Source organism: Carassius auratus, chromosome 4 (assembly GCF_003368295.1).
Source record: "Carassius auratus strain Wakin chromosome 4, ASM336829v1, whole genome shotgun sequence".
In the NCBI taxonomy this organism is placed as follows: Eukaryota; Metazoa; Chordata; class Actinopteri; order Cypriniformes; family Cyprinidae; genus Carassius; species Carassius auratus.
The window spans coordinates 1,684,137-1,701,206 of record NC_039246.1 but is presented as its reverse complement, the minus strand read 5'-3'; the positions used below and the strand labels follow the sequence as shown (position 1 = coordinate 1,701,206).

Here is a 17,070-nt window from a genome sequence, read left to right as displayed (position 1 = left end):
TCGCCCAGCCCTAGTGGCTGGTAACCTACACTACACTCAAATGGAGATAGGCCCATAGCTGATATTGGTAAGGTATTGTGGGCGTACTCCACCATTGACAATTTTTGGCTACAGGAGGAAGGATTCTTGGAAACCAAACATTGCAACACCCTTTCCAAATCTTGGTTGGCTCTCTCGGTTAGACCATTGCTCTGGGGATGAAACCCTGAGGACAGACGTACAGTCGCTCCCAGTATTCTACAGAACTCTCAAATTTGGACACAAATTGGGGTCTCCTGTCGGAAACCATGTCTTTCATTTACATGGCATCCCGATAGACGTGGTTTCCAACAGGGGACCCCAATTTGTGTCCAAATTTGGCGAGAGTTCTGATCTACAACGGTCAACGCTGTCTCCTTGGCTGAGGGTAATTTAAGCAAGGGAATAAAGTGGGCAGCCTTCGAGAACCGGTCCACCATGGTCAAAACTACTGTGTTGCCCTGGGAGGGCAGTAATAAAGTCTAGTGCGATGTGGGACCAGGGTCTTGAAGGGATCGGACGCTGTTGAAGTAACCAATCAGAGGGTCGATTGGAAGTCTTACCAGTGGCACAAACCGAGCAAGCCAAAACAAAACTGTGAATGTCGCGAGCCATAAGTGGCCACCAGGATCGTTGCTTGACTAAGAATTTAGTACGGTTAACTCCTGAATGACAAGCCACATTAGAGCAATGCCCCCCTGGATGACGTTGGACCGTAATCCCTCCGGCACAAATAACCAATTCGGTGGGCACCCGGGCGGAGGCGTTACCCCTTCTAAGGCTGTCTTGACCTTCGATTCGATCTTCCATGTGAGTGTGGAGACCACTAATGTCTCAGGAAAAATGCACTCGGGAGTGAACGGGCATTCGGAACGGTCAAAAATACGTGACAAAGAATCGGGTTTAATATTCTTGGAACCTGGGCAGTACGTTAAAAAAAAAGTGCCCACCAAGCCTGCCTGGAGTTCAATCTTTTGGAAGTACTAATATATTCTAAATTCTTGTGGTCTGTCCATAGTATAAAAGGTACCCCCGATCCTTCTAACCAGTGGCGCCATTCCTCCAATGCCATTTTGACTGACAACAATTCTGACTGACGAAAACAAGGAAAAAATCTATATGTCGTCCAGGTAGACATATATGAATTGATCAATCATATCTCGCAGCACGTCGTTGATGAATGACTGGAAGACCGCTGGGGAGTTGGAGAGCCCAAAGAGCATGACCAAGTATTCAAAGTGCCCCCTTGGGGTGTTAAAAGCGGTCTTCCATTCATCCCCCTTCCTGATGCGGACCAAATGATAAGCATTACGTAAGTCCAATTTCGTGAAAATCGACGCTCTCTGCAACCTCTCGAAGGCTGAAGACATCAACGGCAAAGGATAAGTATTCTTTACCGTGATGTTATTCAGTTCATGTTGTTCGGTAATCAATGCAAGGTCACAGCGATCCGTCTTTGTTCCCCACAAAAAAGAACCTCGCCCCGGCTGGAGAAGAGGAAGGGCGGATGAACTTCAACGCTAGAGAATCAGAAATATATTTCTCCATAGCCTCCCTCTCTGGAACAGAAAGTGAATATAATTGGCCTTTAGGCGGAGACTTACCTGACAGTAAATCTATGGCACAGTCATAGGGACGATGTGAAGGGAGAGAAGCAGCACAAGACTTACTGAACACTTCCTTCAGGTGGAGGTACTCCACCGGCACGTTAGACAAATCCACTGCCTCCTCCTGAAACACAGACAGAAACAGATGGACAAGCAGACACTAGACAAGACTCATGAAATCATTCCAGGCCAGAATGGAATTAGAATGCCAGTCTATCTTGGGGTTGTGTAGGAGGAGCTAGGGGTGACCCGAGGACTATGGGTGCAAGAGGAGAGTCAAGGATGTAGAAAGAGATGGTTTCTGAGTGGTTGCCTGATGTGATTAGGGTGATGTCTTCAGTGATGTATGAGATGACCGGTAGTCTCTGTCCATGGAGGGCGTGAACCAAATTAAACAACTGATCATCATCAGATATTTTTAAACCCAGCGTGAAATACTCTTAGGAAATAATTTCAAGATAATAGTAAAATAAGTGTATTGATGCATACGTGTTAAACAGATTTTGCTAGATTAAATGCAATCAAAAAATTGTGTGTTACAGCTGTTGAGAAGATTAGAAAATGTAAAGGCCAGCTGATTGGTGGAAAAAATGAGCTTGTTGTGATCGATGAGAGCCACTGTTAAAGAGTCACACAGATGGGAAATCAAAAATTACCTGTATTACAGTGTATGATGTAGCTGTCCATTAGTTGAAAACAATGTGCAAAGTAATTAAACCAAAAAGTACACGATTTATAAAGTTATTGGCTTCTAAAGTAAGGAGTCAACTCTGAATTGCTGAAACGAGTCGTTATAGATTTCAAATCTTTTGCCCATCTCTACGTACGTCACTAGGAACACTTTGCATAATAATCTCCGCCCACCGTCTTGACCTGCCCCACCCCCCCACACAGACGCTCTGTTTGGTGTGATAGCATCATGTCGAGGAGACGGAGTGTTTTTAATTGTAAAGGCAAGTTTTTTTTATTTTCACTGCCAAAGAATGAAGATCAGAATAACCAATGGCTAAAATTCATTTTTAGCACAATACCAGAGCAGTACAACAAATCCCTTTTGTTGTGTTCACAACATTTCACTGATGACTGCTTTTCTAATTTGGGTGAGTACAGCGGGATTTTCAAAGCATTTGGCCATAAAAGAGGGTTCATTACCAACTTTATTTAGAACAACGAGCATCTCCGAATCACAACGCGAAGTATGATTATGAAGTTATGTGTCTGTTTTCTCCCGAGCATCTTATCAGTATGTGTGCTGTCTGCAGCCTGTCTTCGCTGATCGTCATGTACAAACACGTCATTAAAATGAAGTGTAACTCCATGAATACTCAATGAAGAGACATGAGAGAGATATCTATAGAAAGCTTGACATGTCTACTTTAAAACTAAACAAGTGCTGCTGAAAACAGATATTCTGTGATAAAGTAATCCATATGAAAACAACGAGATGTATGTTTTTCATGTCTCCCTTCGTTACATCTAATGTGACCACACCCCCGCGCTGAACGCGCTATTCAGATTCAAACTGAAGCGCGTGGCTTGAATACGACAATAACAGAAGAAAAAGCAGCGAGACTGTTCAAGTTTTTTATTTTACTGTTTGCTTCACGATTAGAGGAATAAGAGATAATTCACCCCCAAACAGATGCTAACTCATAGTTTACCGTGGAGGTGTGTGCGGAACAACCAATCAAACCTGACTATGTCAGTTGACCAATCAGAACACAGTATGCTACCGAAAGGTGGGGTTTAAGGAAACTGAATCTTTTGAACAGGTTTGCACGAACCGTTTGGGGATCTCTGAGAATTGAGGTAATTTTAAAATGATATTTTAACAAAATGACAATGTTTTTTAACCTTGGATGGATTTAAACTTAATGTACAGGACTTATAAACAGTGACAGGAAGCTTAGTATTTTCATCTTACTGGCTCTTTAACATAAATCCATGACCTAGACTAAAGTGAGAACTATTTATGGTCAAAAAAGTTGTTAATAAAGCTAATATGTGAATATATATATATATATATATATATATATATATATATATATATATATATATTTACATTTGTGCTAACTGAACAGTAACACTGTGCTTATTACATTGACAACGAATGACAAATTCACTATGTGTATTGTCTCTTTATGTATTAACTAGAGTTTATAAACTACTGATCAACTAAAATAGTTTTTAAATTAAGTGTTGTATACTTATTATAAAGTGTTATCAAAAAGTCTAATTACACTATCACAAACATGCACTGCAAATTATAAACTTTATAAACTGTTAGATTCACATTAACATTGTTGTTTTTTGTATTCTTTACACAGGTTGTGTGGGTGTAATCTCACTGGTCAGTCCTGTGAAAGTTTATCTTCAGCTCTACAATCCCCAAAATGTGTCCTGAGAGAGCTGGACCTGAGTAACAATGACCTGCAGGATTCTGGAGTGAAGCTTCTTTCTGAAGGACTGAAGAGTCCAAACTGTCAGCTGAAGACACTGAGGTTTAAGTTTTAAATACTTGATTAATTCTTTGTAATTCTTTTGGAAGTTCATTACGAAAAACATGCACCTTAAAAATGTATTCTGCATTTAAATACTCTGTTCTTATTGTTCAGATTTTCCATATGTAATCTCACTGCTCAGTCTTGTGAGAATTTGTCTTCAGCTCTACAATCCTCAAACTCTGTTCTGAGAGAGTTGGATCTGAGTAACAATGACCTGCAGGATTCTGGAGTGAAGGTTCTTTCTGAAGGACTGAAGAGTCCAAACTGTCAGCTGAAGACACTGAGGTTTAAGTTTTAAATACTTGATTAATTCTTTATAATTCTTTTGGAAGTTCATTACGAAAAACATGCACTTTAAAAATGTATTCTGCATTTAAATACTCTGTTCTTATTGTTCAGATTTTCCATATGTAATCTCACTGCTCAGTCTTGTGAGAATTTGTCTTCAGCTCTACAATCCTCAAACTCTGTTCTGAGAGAGTTGGATCTGAGTAACAATGACCTGCAGGATTCTGGAGTGAAGGTTCTTTCTGAAGGACTAAAGAGTCTAAACTGTCACCTTGGTATATTAAGGTAAATAGATTTCCATAAAATAACTAACAAAATACTACCACAATTAATGGCCAGGTGGCAGGTAACTTTTTTAATAAATTATATCAATGCATGGTTGTGAGAATGTCAACATGGCTTAGTGTGATTATCAGATTGTGAAGTTTGTAATGTAATTATAGAAATGCTTGATTACATAGATGGTGTCATCGGGCACGTGCCCCTGGCCCAAAGTTAACTTCCGTTCTGTTTTTGTTTATCATCTGGGTAGTGGCGCTGGCTACAAATGCAGTTAAATTTGAAGTGATGAGTAATGAAGTTGGGTTCAGGTTGATGTGTTGTGGGATGTGTTTCCCATACATTTATTTATTTGTGGGGACCCGCCACAATATCAAAACTGATTGATTTTCCAAAATGCTTTGTTGAATAAATATGAGCATGTGCACATTTAAAATTCAAAATAAGGCACAGGTGTTTTTATATCACTAAATCTCTGAAGGAAGACTGTCCTTAAAATATTTTCGATGTCATCTTGCAAGATATATGCCTGATTAAGGTGATTAACAGCATTTGTAAGCTAAGCACTGCTTCGTGTTCAGCTGATACTGGTGAAACCTCTATTTTTCCAGCTTTAAAGCACCTCCTGTTGGCAGAGAATGACTTAGCAATTTCAATAAGTCCGTCTGCTTTACAGTGCAAAAATATTTTACACAAACACGTTAATACACAGTAACATTTATTTATGTTGTTGCAGTTAATGCCATTTACACATATTCAATATAGGAGTGAAGTGTGATCCCTGTCTCACACATACTCTGTTTGCAGTGCTTAAGTGGTGTGTGTTTTTTCCCTCAACCAAGTTAACAGATTAGAGCTTTCACACTGCATGTGTTTGCGGTCCAGCGGTGCGTTCCAGGAGCAGTATGCCTGCAGCAGAGAAATGTTTCTGCACGAGTCTATGTTTGCTGTGCTGCACATACTGACAGCTCATTGATTGTGGTAAAATATAGATATATACAGATAGGTGTACTATGCACATGCTATACAGATGGATTATGTAAAAGTGTACACTATAGGCAGAACTATGAACATACGAACATCATTTAGACTATTGCAATGGACAGTAAAGTGCATAAAAAATATTTCAGTGTGCAAATAGATTACTCAGTGTTTCTGGATGAACAGACAGTAGTGCAAGTAATAACAAGTTTACTGTTTTTAGCTTGTTGTAAATAAATAAATTAATCAGTCAGATGTAGTTATGAGAAGCGGTGAGGAGTTAGTGTGTGTATTGTGGGGGATGTCAGAGGGCAGAGTTCAGCAAGGAGACCACTGTAGGGAAAATGCTGTTCCTGAATCTTGTGGTCCTTGTCCGTAGGCTCCTGAAGCGCCTCCCGGAGGGCAGGAAGTTAAACAGTCATAGACAGTGTTTCTTCTGGATGTCCTCAGTAGCAGGAAGTGGTGTCCCTGTTATGCATTGGACAGTTTTCACCACCCTCTGTGGTGCCTTGCAGTCAGCAACTGAGCAGTTCCCATGCTAGACTATAATACAACTGGTCAGGATGCTATCGATCACACACCGGTAAAAGTTAACCATGTAGCTTAAAACAGCTGGCTCTTCTTCAGTGTCCTGAGGAAGAAGAGGCGCTGGTGAGCCTTCTTGACCAGTTTGTTGTCCAGGACAGGTCCTCCAAGATGGTGGTTTCCATGAACTTGAACCTGGAGACACGTTCAACAACCATCCCGTTAATGTGGATGGGGTCGTGCGCTCTTTCTCTCTTCCTGAAGTCAACAATTAGCTCCTTTGTCTTACTGGTGTTAAGGAGCAGGTTATGTCAGCACACCATGTAGCCAGGTGCTGTACCTCTTCCCCATAGGCAGTCTCATTGTTGTCACTAATGAGGCCAATCACATCTGCAAACTTAATGATGGAGTTGGACCCATGCACAGGGTTACAGTTGTGGATGTAAAGGGAGTAAAGGAATGGGCTCAGCACACAGCCCTGAGGTACGCCAGTGTTAAGTGTGATGGTGGTGGAATGGGTGTGGATACCCCTGCAAGCTGCTCTGCACATGCCCTAAGCACATGTCCAGGAATGTTGTCCAGGCCAGCAGCCTTGCATGCATTAATATGGCTCAGTGCAGTGTGGACATCTGTGGAGGTGAGTTTAAGGGGTTGGTGGTCTGAGGGTGTGATTTTGGTGGCCGTCTCCTTGCTGTCACCGTTGAAGCGAGCATAAAAGCAATTTAGCTTGTTAAGGAAGGAGACGTCCATTACCGTTGGAGCAGAGTTGCTTGACTTATAGTCACTGATGATCTATATGCTCTGCCACATGCGTCGGGGGTCAGAGTTGGAAAAGTGTTCCTGTCACTTTAGCTTGTAGCAGTACTTGGCCTTTTTGATGCCCCTTTTCAGGTTAGCCCTAGATTTGTTGTAGGCCTGAGCGTCATCTGATCTGAAGGCAGTATTGCGGGCTTTCGGCAGATGTCGCACCTCCTTGTTCATCCATGGCTTCTGATTAGGGTATGTTGTTATCTGTTTTTCTGTTGTAACACTGACAATGGTGGTTTTGATGTAGTCCAGTACAGAGGATGTATAGATATTAATATCCGTGTGGGAGCCTCAGGCAGCCTGAGAAGCAAACATACTCGAGGCTGTGTATTGAAATCTGTCCTGAAGTAAAGAGTCTGCTCCAGTTGGCCACACTTTGATGGTTTTCACTGATGGCTTCACACGGTTGATGAGGGGTGAATATTTAGGGGTGAGAAACAAAGAAAGGTGATCAAACTGTCTGTTACATCCTATATTATCAGGACGGGCTTGGCAAGCATTTTGTTGATAATAACAGGAAACCAGCCCAAGCCGACAGATCACCAACGACACCAAAACTAAGTTCCACAAAAGTATAATTTATTTAAAGTGGAAGTAATAATTAAATTAAGGAGCCATGACTTCAGGGTGCCCCAAGGCCAAAATAATAAACTAAATAAACTTATAACCAAACATATATAAATTACCTATTCAGGGAATAAACAAAATTACACAGTAACTTCCCTAACTCCCTATTTATAAACAATTCACAAACAAGATCAAAATAAATGGCAGGACACTCCTACGTTCCTAAAACATAACCAAATTAAATCATCATAAACAAACAAATACAATAAACTGAAGGTTATGGGATCCAAGTAGATCCACCAATCAGACTCCACCGGTGACAGCCAATCCCTGCACATATATACAAAACAACACCCACACAAAACAAATAGCTAGGATCATAACACTTTCTGGGGTGGGAGAGGGGGGTCGTGATGTAAGCTCCATCAATGTTTGTGTAAAGATGATCCAAAGTTTTGTCTTTTCTGGTGTGACAGGAAGCATGTTGATGGAATTTGGCGAGCACTGTCTTTAATTTGCAGTGATTAAAATCACCCGCGACAATAAAAGCAGCCTCCAGGTGAGCAGTCTGTTGTTTAAAGGGTTAGTTCGCCCAAAAATAAAAATTATGTCATTGATAACTCACCCTTATGCTGTTCCAAACATGTACGACCTCCTTTTATCTTTGGAACACAGTTTAAGATATTTTAGATTTAGTCCGAAAGCTCTCAGTCCCTCCATTGAAGCTGTGTGTATGGTATACTGTCCATGTCCAGAAAGGTAAGAAAAACATCATTAAAGTAGTCCATGTGACATCAGAGGGTCAGTTGGAATTTTTGGAAGCATCGAAAATACATTTGGGTCCAAAAATAGCAAAAACGACGACTTTATTCAGCATTGTCTTCTCTTCCGTGTCTGTGTGAGAAAGAGTTCAAATCAAAGCAGTCTGGATATCCGGTTCGCGAACGAATCATTCAGTTCACTAAATCGAACTGAATCGTTTTAAACGGTTCACATCTCTAATACGCATTAATCCACAAATGACTTAAGCTGTTAACTTTTTTAATGTGGCTGACACTCCCTCTAAGTTAAAACAAACCAATATCCCGGAGTAATTTATGTACTCAAACAGTACACTGACTGAACTGCTGTGAAGAGAGAACTGAAGATGAACACCGTCCGAGCCAGATAACGAACAAAACATTGACTCGTTCACGAGTCAGTCTATTGTTCGTTATCTGGCTCGGCTCGGTGTTCATCTTCACAGCAGTTCAGTCAGTGTATTGTTTGAGTGCATGCATTACTCCGGGATATTGGTTTGTTTGAACTTAGAGGGAGTGTCAGCCACATTAAAAAAGTTAACATCTTAAGTCATTTGTGGATTAATGCGTATTAGAGATGCGAACCGTTTAAAACGATTCAGTTCGATTTGGTGAACTGAATGATTCGTTCGCGAACCGGAAATCCAGACTGCTTTGATTTGAACTCTCTCACACACAGACACAGACACGGAAGAGAAGACAATGCTGAATAAAGTCGTCGTTTTTGCTATTTTTGGACCAAAATGTATTTTTGATGCTTCCAAAAATTCCAACGGACCCTCTGGTGTCACATGGACTACTTTTATGATGTTTTTCTTACCTTTCTGGACATGGACAGTATACCGTACACACAGCTTCAATGGAGGGACTGAGAGCTCTCGGACTAAATCTAAAATATCTTAAACTGTGTTCCGAAGATAAAAGGAGGCCTTACATGTTTGGAACAGCATATGGGTAAGTTATTAATGACATAATTTTCATTTTTGGGCGAACTAACCCTTTAATAATGGCTACATGAAACACGTTCAAAGCAAGCTTGGCATTAGCATCCGGTGGAATATAGACTGCAGTTATTATGGTGGAAGTGAACTCCCGCAGCAGATAAAAAGGTCTACATTTAACCATGAGAAACTCTAGGTTAGGTGAGCAGTGTCTGTACACCAAGCTTTGTTGACATAAATACACTATCCACCACCTCTTGTCTTGCCAGAGTCATCTGCTGTCCTATCTGCCCGGAGCGTGTAACGTCTGACTAGCTCAATAGCATTATTGGGTACGTCGCTGTGTAGCCATGTTTCTGTGAAAACCGCACATTAGCGAGGAAAATGCTGGGTAAAGAGAGCCTGAGCGGTGTTAGCTTTAGCTTGGCTCTTAGACCCGGCCAGGTAGAGTGCGTAGCCTTGGTTGTTTTGGCGATCTCGGATGAGTCGAAGACTGGTGATACAACTGTTGGAAAAGTCTTCACCGATATCCAAAAGCTCCTGTCAGGTGTAGTATGTTAACTCAAAGCTGTTCAGTATGAACAGACCCGAGATGAATAGAATATGCAGGAATTGGTGTGGAACAATATTGCAAAATTGCAAAAACTGGAGAGACACTGAGCTTCTATCTTGGCCTATATATACATCTTACTGGAATGGCGGCCGTTGTAGTATACATATGGCTTCTTGGCTAGGTTTAAAACAAGAAAAAAGTGTTTCAGATGAACAAGGCAATATGGGATTCATGGAGGTAGGAAAACGAAAGTTTTTTCTGAACCACAAAATTCCTTTCATCAAATATTTAAATGCAAAAGAAAAGGCAAGAGGGTGTGACTGTGTCAGTGGTAAGTTTTAATTTAATAATTTTGATAGACTAATACTCTAAAACAAAGCAAGTAAACTGTAGACTTTATTTAAATGTTTTGCCACTTGCTTGAGCAACTTAATATATAAATTCTAATTGAAAAACTCATGGAATAAAACATTGCTTATATTTATAGCATTTAAACGTGAATAAAGCAATGAAAGATTGTATTTCTGTACTAAGTAAAAGGACAGTCACAATGCTATAGAACTACTGCAATGTGATGTAGACTGTTGCTGTATATTTTTGTAGGTTGTCTGGCTGTATGGTGACAGAGGAAGGCTGTGGTTATGTGTCTTCAGCTCTGAGTTCAAACCCATCACATCTGAGAGAGCTTGATCTGAGCTACAATCACCCAGGAGATTCTGGAGTCAGGCTACTCTCTGAAAAACTGGAGGATCCAAAATGCTCATTGGAAAAACTCAAGTATGTTGAGCAGGAGGAGTTTTTAGTTGGGATGTACCTATCAAAATCTCACCAAACAATAATATCACGATATGAAGTCAATGCACATTTAGAGTTCAAAATTAAGAGCTCAACTCATGTTCTTAACTAAGAAAACGTAAGTCAGAAAAACAAACAAATTAGAATAAAATAATAATAATAATAATAATATAAAAAAATTAGAATAATAGACATATATTTTAAACCAATTGCACTGTAAAATAAATTAAATAAAATATTTTATGGTTATATTACTTTTGCTATGCACTACAGTAGGAAAATTACAATTCTTTTTTCCTAATTTCTACACTTGAAAGATATATTTTGAATTTGGACTGCTGTAACATTACCCATTTAAACCACTAGCTGTCAGCAATTCATACTGCATTTTTAAGCTTTTATTTTGAATGAGAACTCCAGCTTCAGTGAAAACATGCTTACAAAAATTTGTCTTACTACAAATCTAGTAGAATGCTGTAATCTACCATAAAATTATGCCAAATTGGTAGCTGTTGCATTCCCAAATGCATGCTAAACTCACAGCATATGCAATAAACAAGATAACTGCATTTATTCACTTTAATGGAGGCGTTCTGCAGCGCATAAAACACCGGATCACAAGCTGATGAAACAATGTGTGCACTTCGCTTTGAAACACGCAGCGAAAACAGACTTGATGAAGGGATTAAGCCATATTGTGCTTTCAGTTTTAGTTATTTTTTCCAGATTCTGTGCCAAAGCATAATGGCCCAAAAACAACTTTAAAGATTTTTTATTTTAGAATAAGATGTTATAATATATTAAAAAAACTATACTTTTGCTTGGAAGACCTATTGTTTCATATAGTCTTGTGACAACAGTTTTGCTATCGCAATATCATGATTAGTGTTGGGGAGTAACTACTTACAGTAGGTGGCCATGCCAAAATTAGCCTTCTGTGCCGGGATTGCTGCAGCCGGCGTGTCTGCAAAATGGTTTTTCAGATTTTAACCGCTGAGTTGCACTTTAACCACAAGTTATCAAACAAGCGCATTAAAGCACATTTTTGCAAGCAGCCGTCAGCTTTACCTCAATGATGTGATACCTTTGATGGCTGTAGTCAGGGAAAATTAAAGAAAAACACTGTAGTTAAAATATTTAATATTCATCAGAGATGCTCACAAGTCTCTGAGCTAGAGTCCAAGTCAAGTCTCTGAGCTAGAGTCCAAGTCAAGTCTCAAGTCTCTGAGCTAGAGTCCAAGTCAAGTCTCAAGACTCTGAGATAGAGTCCAAGTCAAGTCTCAAGTCTCTGAGCTAGAGTCCAAGTAAAGTCTCAAGTCACTATATTATATTAAGTCTCTGGTTATAATAAATGTTGCATCACGTACAGCGACCCATCCAAGCTGCTTAGAACACTGCATAGCTATATATATGGAATTCAAAGCATGTAATATGTTATTATGACACCTCTATCTATTAGCACACAGTATCAGCTTTGATTTTGGTAGATAATCAGTGTAAACAGGCTATTGCAACATGAAAAAAAACACCAAGAATGCTTTACTTTTAAGTTAATATTTGTATTTTGCATTGTAGCATGAACACACAGTACAGTACAGACCAAAAATTAAGAAAGACCAAATATGGTCAAACATTACATTGTAGCTAAATGCAAAACGCTATTGCAATGAACCAAACAATGTGAAATATATGAAGAGTTCAGATGCAAAAGCCTCTAAGTGCAATCTGAAATTTTCTTCTAGAATGATAATTTTTATCAAGCTCATATATGCAAGTTCAGTAATTTCACTTAAATCACAATGCAATTAATTGTCAATTAAGTGAGATTACTGAACTTAAATATACAAGCTTTATAAAAATGATTATTCTAGAAGAAAATTTTAGGTTGCACTTAAAAGGCTTTTGCATCTGAACTCTTCATACTATCCACAAAATTAACACATTACAGGGCGTGCAGAATTATTAGGCACGTTGATTTTCTGATCATTTTTATTGTGCCTGGGAATAAAAAATTATCAGAAAATCAATGTGCCTAATAATTCTGCACACACTGTACACTTCCTTATGATAGAGAATCCTCAATTATTTGTTATTTACTCAGTGGCTGGCTAGCACAACAATCAAACGCTCAACATTTTTAGAGTGAATGTGAAGCAACTGACCAACTTATGGCCTGTAATTTGTTAAGAACAGAATGTTTAGAAATAATAAAATAAAAAAAATCCAAAGGATGAGATTAGATTGGCTAACCCGGCCACAAAAACGTCTAGGCTTTTCTTTCTGGCTTCTAGGTGTCCTTCAGTGGCCTTAGAACTAGAAAAGTCTTAAAGGGTTAGTTCACCCAAAAATGAAAATTATGTCATTAATAACTCACCCTTATTCTGTTCCAAACATGTAAGACCTCCTTTTATCTTCGGAACACAGTTAAAGATATTTTAGATTTAGTCCGAGAGCTCTCAGTCCCTCCATTGAAGTTGTGTATACGGTATACTGTCCATGTCCAGAAAGGTAAGAAAAACATCATCAAAGTAGTCCATGTGACATCAGAGGGTCAGTTAGAATTTTTTGAAGCATCGAAAATACATTTTGGTCCAAAAATAGCAAAAACGACGACTTGATTCAGCATTGTCTTCTCTTCCATGTCTGTTTGAGAGATAGTTCAAAAAGTGCAACTTTCTGAAAATATTCCACAAAAATTATGGTTTGTTACAATATTAAGACGTTAATACACTAAATGTACACTGGTGATGATTAAGTCATGAAACAATAAAAAGTAAGACAAGATTTGAATATGTTAGATGCATAATGTGATGATAATCTTTTAAATCTGTTAATGTGTATTCACCTACCTATCATCATCTCCTTCACCTCACTCTTGAATTCATCTGGTGTGAGGACATCTTGTTCTAGCCAAAATAGGCAGAATGATGGGTCTAGTAGTGCAGACATGTAGACCATATCTCCAAATGGAAGCTCTACGGAGGGTTGTGCTGTTTCATCCATTCTGACATTTGCAAACATCCCCTGGAAATGGTGTTGGAGTGACGTCTGCAGTGCTTTCACTAAGCCAACCAGGTGACGAGATTCAGCATATGGATGAGGTGGCTGTTGAGTGAGAGTACACAAGGTAGAGCCGCTCTGACAGTCACCACCTTCTCCCCTTGTGTAAGGTCTGTTGCTTGCAGAAATGGGGCTAAAATGTCAACAAGCTCTTTGAGCTGACTCCATTCTCTGGCTGATAAGCACACACCTTTATGTCCTTGGGCTTCCTGGAGAGAGTTTAGGCTTTGGGGATCCAGGTCAGTGACTGCCTCCACAAAGCGAAGAGTTGTGTTCCATCGTGTGGACACAGCTGAGGGGATGCTTCGGTTTGCTCCATACTCCGCCTCAAAAGCTTCCTTCAGTCTACGAGTAGAATGGAGTAAACTGCAAAATTTTGTCATTTTTGCCATTGTACTGTTCAGAGTTTTTGTCTCCTTTAGCCCATCTCTTACAACAAGCTGCAATTAATGTGCAAAGCACTGCAGCCGCTGCTGCCGACAGCTGCTCTGGATGGATTCCACGTCATCCTGGTATTCCTCACTTACTTCCTCCCACATGCAGCTGTTTCCCAGCTTATCTTCATCATCATCTTCATTGTTAGTTTTAGCAGAAGGGAAACAAACTGTGAAGGGTTTCTTCATATTTGAGGCATTATCGCAGATGATGTAATCAAATTTATGTTTTATCTTAAAGTTGTCACATATCTCCTCAAATTTCCCACTTATTCTCTCTCCAGTTTGTGACCCAGTGAATCGTTCACAACTTAGGAGAACTGTCTGCAGTCTTCTTGGGCACTCTTTCACCTCCACTTCCATGAAGTGGGCTGTTACCCCTAAGAGGCCACGCATGCTCCTGTTAGTCCAGATGTCCACTGTCACTGACACATTGTCAGTCTTTTGTGGTTTACATTTTATCTTGGACTCTTTTTCTGCTACTAGCTCACTCAGACGTCTGGTTACGGTGCTTTGGCATACTGGGCAATATCTCTCCTCTACCACTGACATAAAATTCCTGAAGCTAGGCTTGTCAATCAAAGATAGTGGTAGGTTGCATGAAATGATGAGGTCCTGTATTATGGATTCAGTAATGGCCTTCTGTCTGGGATGCCCCTGGCTGTATAGCTGCACACCTCTTGTCTGGCTTAAGAATGAATCAATTCTGCTGTGTCCCTCTGCACTGGTCCCTTTTTTTGCTTTGTTGAACTCATTAAAACTGAAGATGTCATTGATGAATATGAAAAGACAACAAGTAAGATGCTTATCTTATAGCTAACAATTTTATGTGCAACAAAGCCCATCTGAAACCACATGGTTTTGAACTGAAAGAATGGTAGCCTATTTAGGGTATCATGAAAATATTGCAAAAAAACATACTAAATGGTATTTTTTGAAATTCAAAAAAGGCCAAACGTTTTCTGTGATTGGTAGGGTTACATTAGTGTAGGAGGATAGATTATACAGTTTGTACATTAGTAAAACCATTACACCTATGGAGAGTCCCAGTATTGTGAGGTCTTCACAGTGAATGGTCAGCCAGGTCGGGTCCGGTCCGGTCCCGGGTCTCTTTAATGTCTGTTTGACATATGTATGTAATACCCGTCATCAGATCAGACTCAAAGAAAACGCGTCTGTGATTAGACACTGATCGTTTAGTTCCCTCGGCTCTCGTCACACATTGTTTTACATAAAGCGTTTTACTATGTCCCAAAACCTTGCCTTAAGAAGCATGCACTGACTATTTCTCCAATTTCAAAACAAAACTCTATGAACCGCTCCATTGTGGACTTATGGAGCTGTATGAACCACTACAAGCTGTAAAGTAAACAGGAAGTGTTTTGTCTGAACGCTGGTTTTGCGAGAGAACGCAAATATCTTTGCGAGAGAACGCAATAGTTTTGCGAGAGAACGCAAAAGTTTCTCGAGGGAACGCCAAAGTTTTGCGAGAGAACGCAAAAAAAAAAAATTTCCTCCCACCCGAAATTTTTTCACTCACTCTGATTTTTTCCCACCACAATGACACTTAAGGGGGTCCGTAGTTTTCAGCCACTTTACCATGGGAAATACAGTTTGAACATTAACACTACATTGTGCTTACATACAGGTAAATGAAAACTTAAACCTTAAATTAAAATGTAATTTTAAATGTAATTATGTAACAAAAGTTACAAAACTGTACTGTACATTAACTGTAACATACTTAAATGTGCAAAAAAAAAAACCTTACTCAATGATTAAATTAAAATGTATTAATATTAAACTACATTTAAACTATCCTATTCATTTTCATTAAGTCATTAAAATTGTACTGACTTTTGCACTTATATGTTTCAGAAAACACTTTGAAACTATTATAAGAATAAAAAAAACATATACAACACACTTAATGTGGAAAAATCTCTAAAAGACAGACATTAAAACATAACTTACGAGCAACAAATTAGGTGAGCATCTAACTTGATCATCTGTGATAAAGCAATGCAAAAATACACACACGGTTATTTTTTATCTTCTGCAGGTTACATGTCCTTTAAGCCACCCTTTTGTAAACTCTGGTAATACTTTAATATTTTTAAAAGATAATAAAGATAGCGATTTTCTTACCTCATTTTGCCAGTGTGTTTGCAGGACCTCGCAGAACACATCTGACCCTTCTTTTGTTCACTGTTTTTGTTCTCCATTGAAATTCGCTCTAAATAAAAATAAAAAATTAACAGGAAAATATTAAATAATTTGGGACTGAGCGATCAGTCAGTTATAACAAGCATCAGCTCACAGTCAGCTGCCTCACTCACAGAAAGACGACAATAACGGTCATATTTTGTAGAAATGTAGAAATGTAAATGTAGAAAGGTGTGAACCAATTCATTGTTCAGTTTCCTGAATGACAGCCAGATTAACCAATCATGATCGAAGTAATAAAATAAAACTACCAATGGGAGTTGTTTCAGTGTGATAAAGCAGCGAAATGTATATAGTTTTATTGTTGTTAATGATGATAATATTTAGAATAGGTATCATGACTAAAATTTTGTAAAATGATATTAAAATAATAATAATCTTGAATAATTTAATATAAATAATTTTAAAGTTTGTTAAAGGTCCCATGACATGGATTATTTACTTTTCTTTAAATGCTTTTTAATGTTTCCTTAGGTGTATTTATATTGTTAGTATGATTTTTACATTTAAAATTTAGAAATAAAAAGCATTTTTAGTTCCTGATATTAGCCCTCTGGCTTGAATGCTCTGTTTGAAGGGGCGTGTCTGCTGTGAGACTCTGAGTAAACCACAACTGTTGTGATTGGCTGACATCTTTGCATTCGAAATGCATATTACATGTGAAACCCCTCTCAAATATATATAT

The 17,070-nt window shown here is 38.9% G+C and overlaps 1 protein-coding gene across 6 annotated transcripts in view; it reads left to right on the top strand.

Moving 5' to 3' along the window:
• LOC113065764 (NACHT, LRR and PYD domains-containing protein 12) overlaps positions 1–17,070 on the top strand; it is a 52,898-nt gene that overhangs the window by 19,694 nt on the left and 16,134 nt on the right. For 4 of the 6 annotated variants that reach the window (XM_026237304.1, XM_026237294.1, XM_026237278.1 and 1 more), the window contains 4 exons: positions 3,953–4,126; positions 4,241–4,414; positions 4,529–4,702; positions 10,474–10,647. In XM_026237304.1, the coding sequence (XP_026093089.1) occupies positions 3,953–4,126; positions 4,241–4,414; positions 4,529–4,702; positions 10,474–10,647 (696 nt within the window). Of the gene's footprint in view, positions 1–3,952; positions 4,127–4,240; positions 4,415–4,528; positions 4,707–10,473; positions 10,648–17,070 lie in introns of those variants that run through there. The other 2 variants (XM_026237311.1, XM_026237321.1) reach the window with 2 other exon arrangements.